Genomic DNA, 19,907 nt, shown 5'->3' on the forward strand with positions numbered 1-19,907 from the left:
TCCCACACTTCACTTTCCATTACTCCACCATAACTGTACCAACATTTCCCATCTTCCTCAACCTGACAGACAATATTTATGTAATATTAACAGAGAACGTAACGTGAGCACTAAAACTCTAGCAATGTTAACAGGTGCCCAAGCCCAGGCAATCAGTTATATAAGTAACTCTTGTCCCCTTGAAGGTCTTCAGTATTGATATTGACTACCTACCACCCTCTCCGGTTAAGCAGTCCATAATAAACATCATAGTGTTGGCATCAGCTAAGCTAGGAATAGAGCACAAGCAGACATGAACACGTTAAAATGTGGCAGCACTAAGACAGACGGTGAGAGAGAAGAAAAGGCAGTTAGAAAAGTTAAAAGGGATACAGTTGGGTATAAAAGTGGGGTAAAAGGGCCAGAGGCTGAATTTGGGAGGAGTCAGAATCTTTATTTGGTTGGTTTCAGCACATAGTTGTTGAACAAGACTTCACAACCTCACCAGATGCTTCTTCACTGACTTCCTTCATGCCCTTCCAGCTTCCCCCACCAATCCAGTCTACACAATGATACCCTCCACCACGTTGAGACTATTTTGCCCTTGCATGTCTTCCCTGATATAATTTGGCCACTAGAAACTCCACCCTCCAACCACCTTAGGCTACTGGATCTATGACACAACTCCTGTACAGAAAGTCATACATTCTACTCCATCAACTGCTCCCTTCTAACCCATACGATGACCTGTGTCCTATGAACATTTAGTACCCAGGTACCCTAGTTTCAACCAGAATGTCTAGCTCTTTCATCAAGTTTTGCCATAAAAGGGAGCACTGGGCCATCTTTTTATCTATTATATTGAGCTGCACCTTAGGTGTTTTTAATTCTGTAACACAGATACCTTTTATAGAGACTATCTCAACAATGGCACAACTGGCCGACCATATAAACCAAACACCTCAAGCCTTAGAAGCCCTTCTAAGGGAATGAGGGAAAAAGGAGTCTAGCAGCTATGATAGTTGGTAAAAAGATTGGCATTTAACTACCTACTGTTATTTTAAGGTGGTGTTTGTGCCTTAAATGGGACTTCCTGCTGCATGTGGGCTAATATACAGGTTCAAGTATCCAGAATACTTAAACAAAATAAAAGAACTAAACATCCAACTATATTATAAAAATGTGCCAAGAGATTCTCAAAACCCCATTAATTTTGTTTCCTGGCTCTCTCCTTCTGCCTGGGGTGAAAGGCTGTAGTATCACTTATGGAGCTAAAACAGTAATTGTTGGACTAATTATTTTAAATTGGCTTTGCAAATCTGGTCCCTCTCAAGTACAAGTTTATTTATAGGAATCCAGGAAGGTTGCTATGTTAATTCAAACATCAGGGATGAATCAGGACTCTAGAGAAGGAATTCTGCCCTCCACTAATGTTTGCTTTAGTGTTCTAAGTCTCATTTCTGGCTTCCTGCGTCATTCTGAGAGGCCTCACTTGCTCCCCGCCCACACCCCACATGTGTCCTCTTGCTGCCTCCTTTAAACTTCCCCTTTATAAGATGCCTGTGCACCTGGCTTTTCTCTGTTCTGGGGTTTCCTCCCAGAAAGAGCCATCCTTCTCTGCATCTTGACTTGGGACTTCTCTACCTGTGTAACAAATCTTCAATCATACCAAAAGGCTGCTATCATGAGTTCTGTCATATGAACCTAACCTTGGGAGGGAGTCTATGTCAAGATGGAGGTGCTATAATACAAAAAAACACTTCCTCAACCTGACAAAGAGGAACAAAACCTTCTGCTAACCTCAAACTTAATGGTGAAATACTGAATGCTTTTCCCTTGAGTTCATGAACAAAGCAAAAAGGCCCATTCTCACCACCTCTATTTAGCACTGTATTGGAAATCTTTGCCAATGCACGAAGACATAAAAAGCAAAAAAAAAAAAAAATATTAAAAAAAAGAACTATTTGTAGATGACAAAACTATAGAATAGCTTAAGAAATTAACAAAGCAATTATGGGGGTGTGCCTGCGTGGCTCGGTTAAGTGTCCAACTCTTGATTTCAGCTCAAGTCATGATCCCAGGGTGTGGGCTCTGTGATGAGCATGGAGCCTGCTTGGGGTTCTCTCCCTCCCTCTCTCTGCCCCTCCCCCCATCACCCATGTGCTCTCTTCTCAAAATAAATAAACTTGAAAAAAATCTTTAAAAATAAAAACAAAGTAACTATAAACTACAAAGTGAATCTAGCAAGGTCATAGGACATAAACTTTAAATTTAAAAATCCTAATTTGCTTCAGCAGGGGAGTAAGTACCAAGTTGAAGTAGCCAAAACTACTCCCTCCAGACATCCCAAAGTATCAAAAAAACATGTGTTACTGGTACAAGGAGGTTTCCTTTATTTCTACACTTCCCATTACATTCCATTAGTTTCTTTCATTTGTATTTTAGAGAAAAGACTGCGGATGAGGAGAGAGGGGCAGAAGGGGAGAGAAAGGAGGAGGAGGAAAAGGAGGAGGAGGAAAAGGGGGAGGGAGAGAGACGAGGTGAGAGGGTTGGGTGGGGGGGGGGGGAGAGAGAATATGAGAATCCTAAGCGGGCTCCATACTTAGCACAGAGCCCGACATGGGGCTTGTTCCCAGGACCCTGGGGTCATGACCTGTGTGGAAATCAAGAGTCGGATGCTTACATGACTGAGGCACCCAGGCATCCCCATTCCTTTAGGTTTAAGGAGAATTCTAGAAGCTAAATATCTCAAACACTGTCCTAAATATGTGGCACTCAATAAATGCCAGTTAACAAAAATGAGGTTTTAACAACAGCAATACTCAAAGTATTGCCAACATAAAATTGCAAAGATGTTTTTACAAAGTATCCACAGCTTCTGAAATTGCATTTTCTACAGTGAGAAATGATTTTCTATACTGTAGTTTGTGGGGTCTGACATTCAATTCTAAGAATGGAAACCATGCTGACTGAATTTTCTGGACCAAGATTAAGGACTAACCATTGAAAAAGTCACACTTGCAGCAGTAAGTATGGCACAAATGTACAACAGTACTTATCACACATGGTTTATAACGTATTGCTTATATACTTTATGTTTGGCATTCCAGAAATGGATATTTGAAACTGAATTCTGATCTTTATTTCATCACTAACTAGAAAGATACATAATCACACAGTGGACAAATGTGGACAATAAAACCCTGTAAGAATGTAAAATACACAGAGAACTGGCAGGTCATTCCAGCTTGGTATAACCAATTATTAACACCACTTACCTAGGAGGAAAAGTGATGGGCCATAGTATTCTGCATTGCTGATGATGTGCTTCAGGGAGGTAGGGAGAGAACCATCCATCACTAAGAGAAAAGAAAAGTGAACATCAAGGAGAATATGATTAGTCCAGGAGTAGTTTGATGGGTAGGGTTGATGGAGCAATATATTATGTGTACCACCACTGTGGTAAACAAACTCTTGTGCTGATTCCAGTCTAATGGTTTCTACTTGTCTCCTCCTCACATTCTATTATTTATTCCTTGTCCATGAAATAGCCTCTTAACAGTGGATCAAAGAATAAAAGAATACAGACACAGACAAAGTGAAGTAGCAGGCCAGAAGTGAGCACAGAGTCAAAAGCTGAAAAAGGAAAAACATAGGTGAATCATTATGAAAATGGCTAGAATCCTTAGGTCTAGGAAAAGTGACACTAAATGACTAAAGGCTATTCAAAATGGCAGGCCTTTTCTTAAGCCTGTCTTACAAAAAAAGAGTAACATCAGAAAGTATCAAAATCACTAATCTCTGAGAAAGTCAAACATCCTTCAAGAAAGTATCTAAAATCAAATACCATGTCGTATGCCGTCTGAGAAAGCAGGGTCTTGAATGGCCTTCTTGAGGAAATTTAACATGGATTTGAGAAGTGCTGCTCTTTGTGGAATACACTGAACTCCTGGCAAGGGAGAAAGATGGAGGATTATGTTGAGTTCACCATGAGACCAGATTGAACTGGCACATAGAACAAATTTTTAAGAGACGCATATACACTATATCAACACTAGCATTCAAAGTGACATCTCTGAATGGTGGGAAGAATACTTACTAAGCTTTGAAATTGGGAAAGTAAATCACTGAGGCCTACACAAAACTAATGCTAAAATTAAAAGCCTAAAGTAAAACCACAAAGTAAAAAGATTAACTTTTTGATCCTCAGTTCCTGTTTTAGATATTATCTGTGTTCTGATATGGCTGCTTTGATAAAATAATCAATGTGTGAATAGTTGGAGAAGTATGAAATACATGTTAATATAAGAAAATGGACACCAGAATGGCACAGTAACATGCACAGTCCTAAGAAGCAATCCTCAAAATATACCACTAAAGCTATTCCCAAAGCACCTTCTTTACTAGTTTAGTAATTCAGTGTGAAAGACTATGTATCTACTTGTCTACACACCAGGACGGGGGCCAGGTCCAGAGCCAGAGGAGATGCTAGTGCTGCTGCTGGAACTTGACGCCCTTAAGTCAACATCTAGCCGGTGCTCCATAGAGATGGATAAGCCCGGACTACTTTCCATAGTCACATCTGCAACTAGAGTAAAAGTTATGATAAAGAAACTAGTTAGAATAAAGGCACCACCAAAAGAACGATTGTTTGAGAAATTTTTTCCCATTAAGGTGAGATGAATGATATAAAAATGGAGACTAGATTAGAATATTGAGACCCAAAATAAAAATGTAAACTTTTCACAAATAGAAAAGTATTTAACGTCATGGGTTAAGATATGCAAATTAAAAACAATTCTTCAAAAGAAATCCCTTTCAATATTTCTTACCCACCAAATGTGGTGGGAGGAAAAAGAGTGGTAAGTAAAACATGGAATTTCATATACTACTGGTGGGTAGCAGACAGCAGGCAGAGCTTTTTGGAATTTTAATGAAGTACATGATACAAAATTACTTCTTACAACTTGTACAATATAATAAAGCTCCACTAGCAATAAATCAGTTTACATTTTTAAATACTCTTCCAATCTTTTTATTTTTTTTTAAATTTTTAATGTTTATTTAGTTTTGAGACAGAGAGAGACAGAGCATGAATGGGGGAGGGTCAGAGAGAGAGGGAGACACAGAATCTGAAGCAGGTTCCAGGCTCCGAGCTGTCAGCACAGAGCCCGACGTGGGGCTCGAACTCACGGACTGTGAGATCATGACCTGAGCCGAAGTCGGATGCTTAACCGACTGAGCCACCCAGGCGCCCCTCTTCCAATCTTTTTATACATAAACATTCCCATTTGTGCCTACTTATATACAAGGAAGCACAACTCATGATTTTGTAACCCTTTTTTTGTTGAATAGGAAATTTTCTCTACAAACACATCAGAATCACCTGGATTGGTTGATAACAATTTAAATTCTAAGAAAGCTGTTTTGGAGAAGTTCTTTGTTTTTATTACTATTATCATTCACTATGCATGGAGAGGGTAGGGAGGTTTTAAAAAAAAAAGCACACACATGATGATGAACCCAAAGATTAAGACTACTGGGCCACCTATCTTTTTGACTTTATGATTTAAAACATGTTCCCTATTCAACAAATTTTTCACCTCTCCTCATCCTTCTCAAAATAACCTGATAGTTTCAAAAGAGCCCATTTTAGAGTCTACGTTCTCCTTATTTTCCCCAAACACATTTTTAACACCTACGATATATCAGGCACTGCTGAAGAATAGAGCAGTGAACAAAACAGTACCCTGATCTCATGGAACTTACATTTTAGCAGGAATAAGAAGATAATGAATCAATACTTAGAAGACACCTATTAAAGTCTTGAAATAAAACAGAGGGGCTCTACTGCTGCTCTACCATCTGCTTCACCTTCCATCTCTATTCCCAACAACTTGTGCCTCCCCCATTTACAATTATCCTCATGAAAAACAACATACAAATCACTTATATAGAAAAATAGTGTTTTGTATTTATACAAATACATAATCAAATCAGTTGTGCACTTTAGAATTTATAAGAAAGCAGAATGAAAATTAGGGTTGGATGATAGGAAAATGCCAAGCACAAATATACTGACTTAATAAGTGTTGATTACCATCCATATCTGTTTCCATTTCTTCTCCTTCTTGTGTAGTACTAGGTCTCTGGATCTTTGGCTTGATCACAAATGGACATTCTTTTCGGCACAAATCTACTTCATGCTACAATCAAGGGAAAAGTAGTAAGAAAATCCTACATATATATCAGAGATTAAAAATAATTATAATGAAAGAATGTCAAAGGCAGATTACAAAATTGGTTTCTAAAAACAGAAAAGGGCTAAGATGGCTGTTTGGGGGTTATTTAGATATTTCCTAGGCTCAAATCTTACTGGGTAGGGTCTATGTTAAGTGCTCCTTATATAATAATACCTCAAGTCTATAAATGAAGATAGAAAGTCCACTATGGGATTGAAAAGCTGCCATGTCCAGGTTGGTGATGAGGTCAACCACTCTGACAGCTCTGGTGACAAACGTTATCTGATCCTGTTCATCGCCAAGAAACTTTATGACCTATCGAGGAGAAAAGGAGGCAAAGCTAATCAACTGAAAAAAACACAAAACTGTGAATATACTTTTAGAAACATGCAGTCTAGGGTCTCGGGGAGGTGTGGGAGAAAAAAACAGGTGTTCGTCAAGTCTATCACTTCTGGGACTCATCCTTCAGAGATAATGCGGACCTAAATTACCTTTCAGGATTAAATAAAATATTCAGGGAGAAAAAAAGCTGGTGTCTAGTGCCCAGCACACACTAAAGCCTATTACCTTAATAGCACAATTTACAAAGTACCTTTACATACATTTTCTTTAGGGTGACAGCCTAAGGTCATCAGAAGATGTAGCTAGTCTTGACTCGTACCTGGGGTCTTCTGACTATCACACCATGCTGGACTTTGATCAATTCTTAATAATGGAGATGGCTGCTCTTAAAAGTTATTAATGAGACAGATAACTAGAATGCCAAACTAGAAAAATTAAGGATAACGTTTTCTGGGTAAGCTTTCTTATGCTGTTTGCTCTCACTGTGAACCATTCCAAACTTGTAATTCTATACTTGCTTAATTCATTTCCCCACAAATGTTATTTTTTAAAAAAAGTAGAGCACCTTCAATAAGGCTTCCATCATTCCACAGGAGACCAAGGCTTCACCACCTGCATCATAGCTGGCCAGATGGTATAAAAAAGAGAAGAGAGCAGTGGCAAACTGGTGAGGGTATGGATCCATGGAAGGATCTATAAGGGAAGTTGGGAGAGACAGAAAAAGAGCAAGCTGAGAATGTGATGTTAAGCTGGCAAGATGTTAAACAAAGACTCACGAGCAAAAGGGTAAAGTTCTTGCTGCCTAAAAATAACAATCATCAAAACTTACCAATCATGGCCTGGATGCAGTTTCGCACAAGTACAGGCAAAAATCCATGGTAAGAGGCAGTTCCAGTACAGTCAATAATACTGCTGAGTTTGGGAGTTCTCTCCAAATGGACAATTGATGTTAACGTTCGTAAAGACGCGGCTTTAATCTCCTAAGAAAGTAGAAGGCAAACATGGGATGTGTTAAACATTGGATGTGAGCCAAGGTGCTAATACACAATATTCCAAAATTTAACTCATTCTACTGTTGACTGTTTAGGGGAGATGGAGGTCTGCTGAGAACACTGAAAATCCAGCACTTGTTAACTCTGTAGGTAAATATCCAAAGAAGAAGAAGTAAAAGAGCCAAGCTTCCCTCTTGGGGTTCATTCTCAACCCCTGGGAAAAACCAAAAGGAAAATAAATACACACAAGCCTGACACACACAGGAGAATATTAATACTTACCATAAGCTGCTTATCTGTTATCTGAAGGACATCTACCAACTCCTCTATCAACCCATTATACAAGATACTGTTTGCGGACTCCTGCAAGGCATTGGAATACACTGCAAAAGGAGAAATAAACACTTTAGGCAAGAAGGCAGTGGTCAAGCCACTGCCCAATGACAAACCTTTTGGCACCTACTGGTTCTAGGAAAAGATTCCCTTCCAACCAGCACTGGAGGACAGAATCACTGAATTCTAGAGGACTGATCAAATATAGTGATAAGCCCTAAATACCCTCCAAAGTGACAGATTCTCCTATTATTAGCATCGGTTGTCATGAGCAAGGATTGTGGGGAAATGGAAGTATGAAAAGAATGTGAAGAGTTAATGTTTTTTAGAACATCACTACTTGATATAACAACTACTGTACACTGGAGATAGACTTCCATTTTAGTCTCTTCATGTGCTTCTGTTTTTCACTGGCAACACTTTATAGGCTGTAAAGAAAAGAATTTTGGACAACTACAGACTAAGTCAGAAACTTGTATGTCACTGTGGAATAAAAGCTGAGAATATCTATAATCCACTTTCAAAGAATCCCTCACAGAAGTAACAGTAGACATAGTCTCCTAAAGTGCAAACTAATGGGATTAGAACATAATTCATTTAGTTTACCAAAAACATACCCACCAATGTGCCAGAAGTTATGCTAGGTGTTGAATACAAAGTGAAAAGCAGAAATTTCACTTCAAGGAACTCATAGTTTAAAAGAGCAGACAATAACATACTAAGGCTGGTAATATTAACAGCAGCTATCATTTTATACCTTCTATGTGTCTGGCATGCTAAGTGCTTTATAGGTTTTCATTTCATCCTTATATCAGCCTATAAGGGAAGTGTTGTCCCAGTATTAAATGAAGAAACTGAGGCCAAAAGCATAACCCATAAGCTAATCATTTGCAGAATCTGGATGAGAGCCCAGGACTGATTCCAAAACCAGTGTCCTTTCCACTCTACCACTCTACAGTAAAAGTAAAATGCACAGTATTGACTTCTTAACAAATACCTTCTGACTTAAAATTATACCACTGAAGGGACAGAAGAGGAAGATGAAATGGCAAGAGGAAGACTAGGGGCCAGGGGAGAGGGCTACCTGAACACCCATCAAAACAAGAAAAGGGCAAAAATCAAGACTAAACCCATGTGATATGTCTGTAAGTATTATATCCTTTTTCTAATACAACATTAAGGAGCTGAAGAATGATGAATATGGTGAACATTAGAAATGCTGGCAATTTTACAATTTAACTTGCCACTTAAAGTAACTACAATAAGCCTCACAGCATCAAGGACAGATGAAGCTCAAAGGAATTTATCTCTAAATTGCCTATTAATTACAGTGCTATTCTCTTACCTAATATAGATATAGCATGCAACCTGGCTTGAACAGCTTGTAATCGCTTCCTGTGATTAGAAAAACCATGGGCCAGCCGTATGTGTGTAAATAACAGCATCTGTAAAGATACAAGACCTAAATTAGCAATCAATGAAAAAGGGGACTATACTTTCTGAAGGTTAAATCTTACCTCTTGGGATACTTGTTAAATGGTTTATTGTTGCTGTTTGTTAAGGTGTCAAACAGAACAATTCCACTCTGAGGCTAGCTGACAAAATGAGTGCCACAAAACACAGGCTCAGAGACTCCTAATATCCTAACATAAGCCAAGAACTATCACTATACTGACAGGAAACAAACTGAAGACATTTGGCAAGAGTTCAGATTGTAATTAATCAAATCAAATATTTTATTACTATAACAATGAACAGAAAAAAATAACACAACTAAATGTTTTCTTCTTTGGCATGCAAAGTGTTAAGCTACTAACACTTATTAGATTCACATGGTGGGTAAGGCAGCTTATGTTTTACTCAAACTCTCATAAGGACCTAGGAAGTTAGTAGGTGTCGGCCTCATAAAAGATGAGGAAACTAAGGCTCACTGAGGCTAATTTACCCATGATCCTTTCTGATATGCTGTCTCCCAGCCCAGCACACATCATTAATCTATTTGGATAACAACCACACCCTTTAGATAATTATTAGGACCTACCATACCTGTTTATCCTTAGGAATGCTGTACATTTTGGTAAGAGATTCCATGATTTCAGAAGGGCTTTCTGAAATCTACATTAGAAAAAAAAATGGTTAGGAACAAAAAGTAAACTGAATGTTAGAAAACTAGCCAATAGTAAAAAATTCCTCTTACCTTGTCAAGTTGTTCTATGTGAATATAATGTAGTGTGTTACTAGTCGTCTGAAATTTAAGATAGGAGAGTTATTAGGAGTCACTGTAATACCTCAGCTTGCCCTGCCATAAGACTGCAAGAGAGTGGTCTGAAAACCAAGATGCCACCCTAGGCTGAAGCCTAACTGAATACTCTTAAAGTCAAAGCAACTTTAGAATGCCCCAAAATATCCATTTTATATACAGAATATTTTCAAGAAAGCTTCTTTGAAGATAATAGTATCAAAATATAATGCACAGACACATTTCATATTCTTCCTCATTCCTTAAAAAAAAGTTTGTCACTTTTAAATTGAAGTATAATTTACATACAGTGTTTCAAGTGTTCAGTATAAGGATTTAGCATTTCTACACATCACTTAGTGCTGATCACAGTACTCTTTATCTCCTTTATTTACTTCACCTACCCTTCCACTCACCTCCACTCTGGCAACCACCAGTGTTTTCTGTATTTGTCTATTTTTTTGTCTTTTTCTCTTCCTTATCCTACAGATCATGTATTCATAGCAAAGACAAAATCCATGAAAATGGCTTCACTCTCCAAATATGCATTACAACTGTTTTCAAGGAGTCATTAATCTATAAGGATTATTCATTATGCTATAGATCAAAAAGAAGATCTTATTCATTAAGCTACTTCTAAACAAAAATAATTTTAGTATTTCCTCAAAGAATATGGAATGATCACATAATTGAAGCAGTACCCTGTAAGCAATATATAGACTTCTTGCAAACTGGCTTAAGTAGAGAAAGTTGAGTGATCACTATCCAGACTTAAACCGCATGTTGAAATTCCCAACTGAAATGAAGAAAAATGCACGTCATGGCAACACACCATAGAGGAGTCCTATCTTTCGGCAGCTCCAACATAAGTAAGATCCAAACCTACCAGAGCAGGGCATACAATGAACACTTATTCCTGAGAAACTGGTAGATGTATTTAAATTGGGAGGGCAGCAATGTAGCTCAAAACCATTCCCTCATTTAACTGAGGAGTCCTAGAAAAAGTCAACCCCAGTTACAGTACATGATAGACTCTATCAGAACAAGTCTATCATGAGACTTACCCTTTTCTCGATTTTGACCTCGGTCCCAGGGTCTGCATAGAATTCAAAGTGTAGTGTAGTTGCACTGGGTGGGTATTTCTGTGTATAAAGCACATGAAAGAATTAGATACCATCTTCTCCCCCACTCTTCCTTCCAAGTCCTAACCACTTGTCCAAATCATTGTAGCAGCAGAATAAGCAGTATAGTCACAGCAGCTACACTGCCTTTACTCCTTTCTTAGCAGAGTTCAGATGTCTTATAAGACACAGAATCAGGGGCACCTGGGTGGATCAACTGGTTAAGTGACTCTTGAGTTCGGTGCAAGTCACGATCTCAGTTTGTGAGATCGAGCCACACATCAGGCTCTATGCTAATAGCAAGAAGACTGCTTGGGATTCTCTCTCTCCTTCCCTCCACAGCTCACGTGCACACTCTCTCTCAAAATAAATAAACATTAAACACACACACGCGCGCGCGTGCACACACACACACACACACACAATCAGGAGGATGAAGCCCAAGGCTCCAAATGCCTTCATATTTCTTACTTATAAGTTATCAGTTGCCCTTTCTTTCAAGAGATCAATTCTGGCTGCAGCTATTCTTAAGAGGGAAAAGAGAGGATAAGTTATCAGTTGCCCTTTCTTTCAAGAGATCAATTCTGGCTGCAGCTATTCTTAAGAGGGAAAAGAGAGGCAAGTCCACCAACCAATAATGAATAAGAATCCAAGAAAGGATGGAGAACAAATATAAGAGTCTAGGTACCAGCTCGAGAAGGGAAAAGAACATTCTCTTGGAAATTTTAGTGTACATCATCACCTCTGGAAATATTTTATTCAAACTATGCCTCACTGGTGTACCTTCTTAATTCTTCAAATAGTCCCTTTCATATCATTCTACACCACTTCCTATGATATCAAAATGCTTTCTGCACAGGTAAATACCAAGTCACTATGAACCAGACCCTGGCAACAAATCCTCTTTAACTCTAAAAAAGCAAAAACAAAATTAAGACCACAACAGAATGTACATTAGAATGAATCCTTAAAAGAAACCAGTAGCAGTATGGGACACCTGGTGGCTCAGTTGGTTAAGTGTCTGACTTTAGCTTAGGTCATGATCTTGCAGTTCATGAATTCAAACCCTGCATCAGGCTCTGTGCTGAAAGCTCAGAGCCTGGAGCCTGCTTTGGATTCTGTGTCTTGTTCTCTCTCAGCCCCTCCCCTGCTTGTGCTCTCTTAAAACATGAATAAATGTTAAAAAAAAAAAACAAATAAACAATCGCAGTGGTTGTCTCTGGAAATGGAGAATTATTGTATACAATAATTCTTAGAAGTTTTTAAAACATGTATATATATATGTTAATTCCTTTGAAAGTACACATCATACTTTTCAAAGTCTCACTGATACACCAAATATCAATAAATAGAAGGATGTGTGTGATTTCTTAACAAAGGCTGGGCCCAAAACAGGCATCATACAAACCTAGTAGAGTATATCATACTATTTTGCCCAAGGGGTAAAGAACAAGCTTGATACACAAATGGAGGCTCAGAATTAACCAACTTAAAGATGAAATGTTATTTTCTCAGAATTAGAATTCCAAACTGAATACTCTTTAAGATTTATGTAGCTTTGCTCATTAGGTAACACTTATTTCCCATACTACCCAATATTCATTCCTATAATGCACACTAAAGAAAATATACCAACTAAGATGGGAAAGTAATTTGTTCTAATTTGTAGTTTTCTTTGATCAGAAAAAGAACCATTCCTCCAGGGGAAAAAGGCTTGCTAAAATAAAATCACTACATTTCATCACAGCTATTTGTCCTATACACGACAATCTGACAAAGGCAGCAACATCTGCTAAAAAATATAGTTGCTTCTTGACATAGAATTGTTTTCACATACCCAATTGTGATCCCAAATTGGGATCACAAAGCAACATATCAAAGCAGAAAGGAGGATGGCCTAAGCTTGTAATCTAAGCACAGATAAAAAGGTAGGACAGGGCATGAGTGGTAAACTTGGAAAGCACATGTAACATTGTAAAGGTCCCAATAACTCTCATGGCAGAACTGTTCCCAGTGTCCATTCTTTTTTTTGTCTGTGTGTTTAAAATTTTTTAAAGTTCATTTTATTTTGAGAGAGAGTGAGAGAGCAAGAGAGCGTGTGAGCACACACAAGTAAGCAAATGGGAGGGGCGGAGAAAGAGGGACAGAGGATCCAAAGCAGGCTCTATGCTGAAAACAGATAGCCCGATGCGGGGCTCGGACTCCAAACCATGATATCATGACCTGAGCTGAAGTCAGATGTTTAACTGACTGAGCCATCCAGGCGCCCCTCAAGCATCCATTCTTAAAAACTGCACCACACTGCCCAGAGTTCCAACAGTTACAGTGAAAGAATGCAAGCAAATGCACTTTCTAGGATTTCTCATCACTTTCAAACTGATTCACCAAATGCAGCGTTCTACTTAAGACCTGGGTATGAACATACACTGTGTTTCTGAAATTCTTCCAAATGCCAACACAATGAGGGCCCAAACACCTAGATAAGGTGTGTTCTGTCTTAACTGATGTCAGGTTCCTCAAATATCTTGATCTGAAGTGGCAACTTAATATTCCATATATTCATTGTAAAGTAAGGCTCAAAATAATAGCTCTGCCAAGATACCCATATCCAAGAATTACTTACCATCATATGCAAGTCTCTGCAACATTCTGCAAGTCCAAAGCCATTCTCCTTTCCACCCCAGCTCTTAAAAAAGGAAAAAGACAGTGTTAAAATAGTGTTTAAGGTAGCCTTGTATATAAAATACTTAAAAAAAGTATGTGGCTGCTTGAAACACAGCGTCAAGGAGACAGCCAATATTAAAGTCCAACAAAGAGAAGGAAGAAATAGAAGCAAGGACTAAAGACTCAAGGCAAGGGGCGCCTGGGTGGCTCAGTCAGGTTAAGGTCTGACTGACCTTAGCTCAGGTCTTAATCTCAGTTTCTGAGTTTGAGCCCTGCGTCGGGCTCTGTGCTGACAGCTCAGAGCCTGGAGCCTGCTTCAGATTCTGTGTCTCTCCTTTCTCTCTCTGCCCCTCCCCTGCTTGTGCTCTTCCTCTCAAAAATAAATAAATATTAAAAAAAAGACTCAAGGCAAGATGATCTGCCTAAAGGTAATTTCTCCAATGAGATCAAATAGCTGTTCACTGTGAGGATGCGACTGGGAAGAACATAAGCAACTATTGCAAATAATCGAACTGTGCATGTTTGCAGTCATACTTGCTGACAGGTAAGTCTTATCTCATCAGGCCTTCAGTATTCTGCTTTCCAAATACATTTTCACCTCCCTCACTAGACTGAGGAATCACATGCTCTATATCTCCTTTTTTTTTTAAAGTTTATTTATTTTGAGCCGGGGGTGCGGTGGTGCAGAAAGAGAATCCCAAGGAGGCTCCAGGATGGGACTCCATCTTGCAAACCATGAGATCATGACCTGAGCTGAAATCAAGAGTCGAACACTCAATCTACTGAGCCACCCAGGAGCCCCTCTACAGTTCCTTTTTGACATGGTTGCCAAGTTGCAAAGCAGAAGACTGTATGTTGCTTACTCCAAATATACTCTGCCTCCACAAAGTCTAAAAACTCATCAAGTACTAGCCCCTAAGGTACTGGGGGAGAATGACTAAATTGTACACTATTATTGGCTTTCAAATCCAAACCTCTGACCATATAGTCTTGCTTAATAAACTAGCTTGCATTTTCAATGTGTTTGATATCAAACATTTTTATTTTAGTCTGATTCGGATGCTATCAAGGGTGGGGTGAGCATTTATTGAAATCCTTCAAAGGCAAATGCATTAGTCCTCACTTCCTGGGACAAGGCATACAGTACAATTGGATTAAACAACAGACAAAGTGAAAAGCTTGGGGAAAAAGGCTGGGGAATGAGATGCTTTGGAGAATAAGGACTTGGAAAAGTTCCACAGATTCCTGGGAATCTAGAAGGCCATGTGTGTGCCTGAGGCTAACTAAGCACATTCGTAGAAAATGCCTGAGAAGGCCCTAAGTTCCACACCTCTGGATGAGCATCAGGCTCTGTGCAAGTCAGAAGTAAAGGCTAAGGCAGAGTTATAAACATCCTGGTTAAGTACTGAAGATATGGAGTATTGGCACTAAAGATACCAACGTACACAGAGAACCCACCTACTACAAAGACTGGGAAAAATATGTATTTTTTTGTTCCAGGAGTTTAAGGCAAACCACTAGCTGACCACTAAACTAAGAGAACAGACTTCAATGACCACACAAAAACAGTTATGAAATCACTTCAGAAAAGTCTAACTAAACAACAACAAACCATAACAAGCCCTAGGAAAGAGAATTTGATTTCCAGAGCAGCCACATTATAATATTAAAAATATTTTTAAAATATTAAAATAATTTAAAAATATTAACATTAAACAATATGAATATAATATTAAAATATTAATATTAAAATATTTTAAAAATTATATATTAAAAATATAAAAAATTATAAATATTAAAAAATAATATCCATTATTCAACAAAAAAACTATGAGGTGTGCAAAGAAATGAGACACTGTGAAACACATAAAGGGGAAAAAAAAGTTACAGCAACATGAACATGAGCAGTGATGTCAGCATCCAAATAAGGCCAAATAAGACCTCACTGCCACCATGCAACAACAATTTGGCATCCATCCATGGACATAAGTGCCTCTGTTGGAGTTGGGAAACCTAGCCCCATAAGCCAAGGGATGGGGGAGGAGTCTCACCCACCTGTTGGGTAATAGACCTACAGACCTTGGTCTCAGCTATAGACCCTGCAGTAGCCTGTGAACCAGCTGCAGCCAGTCTAAGGAGCCCCAGAAGAACACGGTCTTAAAGAATCATCCACAGATGATAAAAGTTAAAGGATAAAAGTATTAAAAATATTAAAAGCTAAAATAATTTGTTAAAGAATATACACTACAAAAAGAGGTAAACTGAACATTAAAAACATAAAATGAATTTGGAGGAAGTAAAAGGGTGGAATATTTGTATACAAAGTTGTTATCAGCTTAAAATACACTTTTATATCTATAAGATGTTTACATAAGACTCATTGTAGCCAGAAACAAAAACCTAGTTAGATACAAAAAAGATCAACAGAAAGAATCAAAGGATATTATTATGGAAAACCAATTCACAAAGGAAGTTAGCAAGAGAGGAAGAAAGGACGAGGAAAATACAAAACAGCCTGAAAACATTAATATGGCATCGCCTTTGCCCATTAATAATTACTCTAAATGTAGGTGTACTGATTTTCCAATCAAAAGGCACAGATGGAATACTTAGATGGATAAAAAAAAAAAAAACAAGACCCAGCAGCTTCCAAAAGACTCACTTCACCTTTAAGGGTACATGCAGACTCAAAGTGAAGGGTTGGAAAAAGATATTCTATGCAACAGAAACCAAAGGAGAGCCAATGGGTAAGCTATACTTATTTCAGACAAAATAGACTTTTACTCAAAACCTGTAACAAGAGACAAAGAAGGTCATTATTTATAAAGTGGTCAATTCAAAGAGCATATAACAATTGTAAATTATATACATACAATACTCGAACACCTAAATATATTAAGCAAATACTAACATCTAAAGGGAGAAACAGATAACAATACATAATGGTAGACTGGTACTTTCAACAATGGTACACGCTACTTTCAATGAGGAATAGATCGCCCTGACAGAATATAAGGAAATGTTAGACTTGAATTGTACATTTTTTTCTTTTTATTTAAACTCAAGTAAATATACAGTATGATATTAATTTCAGGTGTATGATATAGTGATTCAACACTTCCATACAACACCTGGTGGCTCATCACAACAAGTACACTCCTTAATCCATATCACCTATTTAACCCACCCCGAACTCACCTCCCTTCTGGGAGTTTTTCTCTATAGTTAGGAGTCTGTTTCTTGGTTTGCCTATTTTTCCCATTTGCTTGTTTGTTTGTTTCTTAAATTCTACATATAAGTGAAATCATATGGTATTTGTCTTTCTCTGACTTATTTCGCTTAGCATAATACTCTCTAGCTCTATCCATGTTGTTGCAAATGGCAAGACTTCCTCTTTTATATGGCTGGGTAATATTCCTGTGTGTGTGTGTGTGTGTGTGTGTGTGTGTGTGTGTACACACGTACATCTTTATTCATTCATCAGTTGATGGACACTTGACTGTTGCCAATAATCTGGCTATTGTAAATAATGCTGCTATAAACATTGGGGAACATTGGGTGCATGTATCCCTTTGAGTTACTGAACTATACTTTTTAGATCAATGGACCTACCAGGACTATACAGAACATTTCACTGAACAGCAGCAGAATATACACTTTTCTCAAACACACATAGAACATTCTCCCAGATAGATTATATGACAGGTCACGAAACAAGTCTTAGCAAATTTAAGAAGACTGAAATTATACCAAGTATCTTTCCTAACCACAATGGTACGAAACTAGAAATCAATAGGAGGAAAACTGAAAAATTCACAGTATGTGGAAATTAAACCATACACTCCTGAAAAATCAAGGAGTCAAAAAAAGAAATCAAAAGGGAAATTAAAAAATATCTTGAGACAAAAAATAAAATGCAAACACAACATATCAAAACTTATGGGATGAACCAAAAAAAGCTACAAGAGGAAATTTACAGGGATAAATGACTACAGTAAGAAACAAGAAAGATCTCAAATACAACCTAACTTTATAACTAGAAAAAGAACAAACTAAGCCCAAAGTTAGTAGAAGGAAGGAAATAACAATGATCACAGCAGATATAAATGAAATAGAGACCAAAAAAAGAGCCAACAATACAAAAGCTCAATAAAAATAAGAGGTGTGTTTTTTGGAGTGGGGGGAAGATAAACAAAATAGACAAAACTTTAGCTAGACTAAGAAAATGAGTGAAGATTTAAATAAAATCAGAAATGAAAGACACATTACAATGGATACCACAGAGATAGAAAGGATTATTAAGAGACTACCTATGATTTCTCTAATATATGGAATTTAAGAAACAAAACAAAGAAAAGGAAAAATACAAAGAGAGAGAAAAACCAACAAACAGACTCTTCACTACAGGGAACAAACAGATGGTTACCAGAGGGGAGGTGGGTGGGGAGATGGGTGAAATAGGTGGTGGGGGTTAAGAGTACACTGATAATGAGCACGGAGAATGTAAAGAATTGTTGAATCACTATACTGTACACATTAAACTAATAGAACATTGTATGTTAACTATACTGGAATATTTAAAAACATAATAAAAATAGAGACTACTTATGAACACATTGCCAAATTGGATAACCTCTAAGAACTGGGTAAATTCCTAGAAACAGAGAACTTACCAAGGGTAAATGAAGAAATAGAAAATCTAAGCAGACTAATAATGAGCAGGAATATTAAATCAGTAATCAAAACACAGAAAAGCCTAGGATCAGATGGGTTTCCCTAATACATTCATCAAACATTTAAAAGAATTAATACCAATTCTTCTCAAATTCTTACCAAAAATTTGCAGAGGCCAGACTTCCAACTCATTTTAAGAGGCCAGAATTACCCTAACAGGACACTAGAAGAAAACTACAGGCCACCATCTCTGATGGACAAAGACACAAAACTGTCATCAAAATACTAGCAAACCAAATTGCACAGCACATCAAAACGATCATACACCATTTTCAAGTAGGATTTATCCTTGGGATGCAAGGGTAGTTCAACAAAAACAAGTCAACAAATATGATACACCATAATAACAGAATAAAAGACAAAAATCATACGATTATGTCAACAGATGCTGAAAAAAACATTTAACAAAAATTCAATGCCCTTTCATGATAAAAACTAAAAAAAAGGGATATAAAAGGAACACAGCTCAACATAATAAAGGCTATGAGACCTGTTTATTTTTGATATACAGAGAGAGAGACAGAGCACAAGTGGGGGAGAGGCAGAGAGAGAGAGGGAGACACAGAATCTGAACCAGGCTCCAGGCTCTGAGCTGTCCACACAGAGCCCGATGTGGGGCTCAAACTCACAAACGGTGAGATCATGACCGTCAAAACAAATGGTAAAAGGATGAAAGCTCTCCAAGATCCTGAACACAGTAAGGATCCCCACTCTTAACACTCCTATTCAATACAGTACTAAAAGTCCTAGCAGAGCAATTAGGCAATTAAAGAAATAAAAGGCAACCAATTTGGAAAGCAAGAAATAAAACGGTCTCCATTTGCAAATGATGTGATCTTATGTATACAAAAAGCCAAAAAATCCCACCAAAAAACTGTTAGAATAAATTCAGTAAAGCTGCAGAATATAAACATATAGAAATCAGTCACATTTCTAAACATTAATGAACTATATGAAAAAGAAGTAAACAGGCAGCACCAGAAACAGTAAAATATTTAGAAATAGATTTAATGAGGGCGTCTGTGGCTCAGTTGGTTGGGTGTCCAACTTCGGCTCAGGTCATGATCTTGTGGTTAGTGAGTTCCAGCCCCATGTTGGGCTCTGTGGGGACAGCTAGCTTGGAGTCTGGAGCTGGCTTCGGATTCTGTGTCTCTGCCCCCCTCTCGCTGGCCCTCCCCCTCCACCGCTCACTCTCTCTCTCAAAAATAAACATTAAAAAAAATAAATTTAAGGAAGATGAAAGACCTGTACACTGAAAACT

At 37.9% G+C, this 19,907-nt stretch overlaps 1 protein-coding gene across 10 annotated transcripts in view; it reads right to left on the minus strand.

Moving 5' to 3' along the window:
- The window catches only part of HUWE1 (HECT, UBA and WWE domain containing E3 ubiquitin protein ligase 1), a 172,458-nt gene that overhangs the window by 90,437 nt on the left and 62,114 nt on the right, over positions 1-19,907 (minus strand). For 9 of the 10 annotated variants that reach the window (XM_030306191.1, XM_030306192.1, XM_030306197.1 and 6 more), the window contains 13 exons: positions 13,872-13,934; positions 11,192-11,269; positions 10,086-10,133; positions 9,935-10,003; positions 9,234-9,333; positions 7,838-7,959; positions 7,393-7,543; positions 7,129-7,256; positions 6,396-6,536; positions 6,080-6,185; positions 4,433-4,567; positions 3,827-3,928; positions 3,258-3,338 (listed from right to left, as the gene is read on the minus strand). In XM_030306191.1, the coding sequence (XP_030162051.1) occupies positions 3,258-3,338; positions 3,827-3,928; positions 4,433-4,567; positions 6,080-6,185; positions 6,396-6,536; positions 7,129-7,256; positions 7,393-7,543; positions 7,838-7,959; positions 9,234-9,333; positions 9,935-10,003; positions 10,086-10,133; positions 11,192-11,269; positions 13,872-13,934 (1,324 nt within the window). The remainder of the gene's footprint in view (positions 1-3,257; positions 3,339-3,826; positions 3,929-4,432; positions 4,568-6,079; positions 6,186-6,395; positions 6,537-7,128; positions 7,257-7,392; positions 7,544-7,837; positions 7,960-9,233; positions 9,334-9,934; positions 10,004-10,085; positions 10,134-11,191; positions 11,270-13,871; positions 13,935-19,907) is intronic. The other variant, XM_030306196.2, reaches the window with a different exon arrangement.

Source organism: Lynx canadensis, chromosome X, assembly GCF_007474595.2.
Source record: "Lynx canadensis isolate LIC74 chromosome X, mLynCan4.pri.v2, whole genome shotgun sequence".
NCBI lineage: Eukaryota > Metazoa > Chordata > Mammalia > Carnivora > Felidae > Lynx > Lynx canadensis.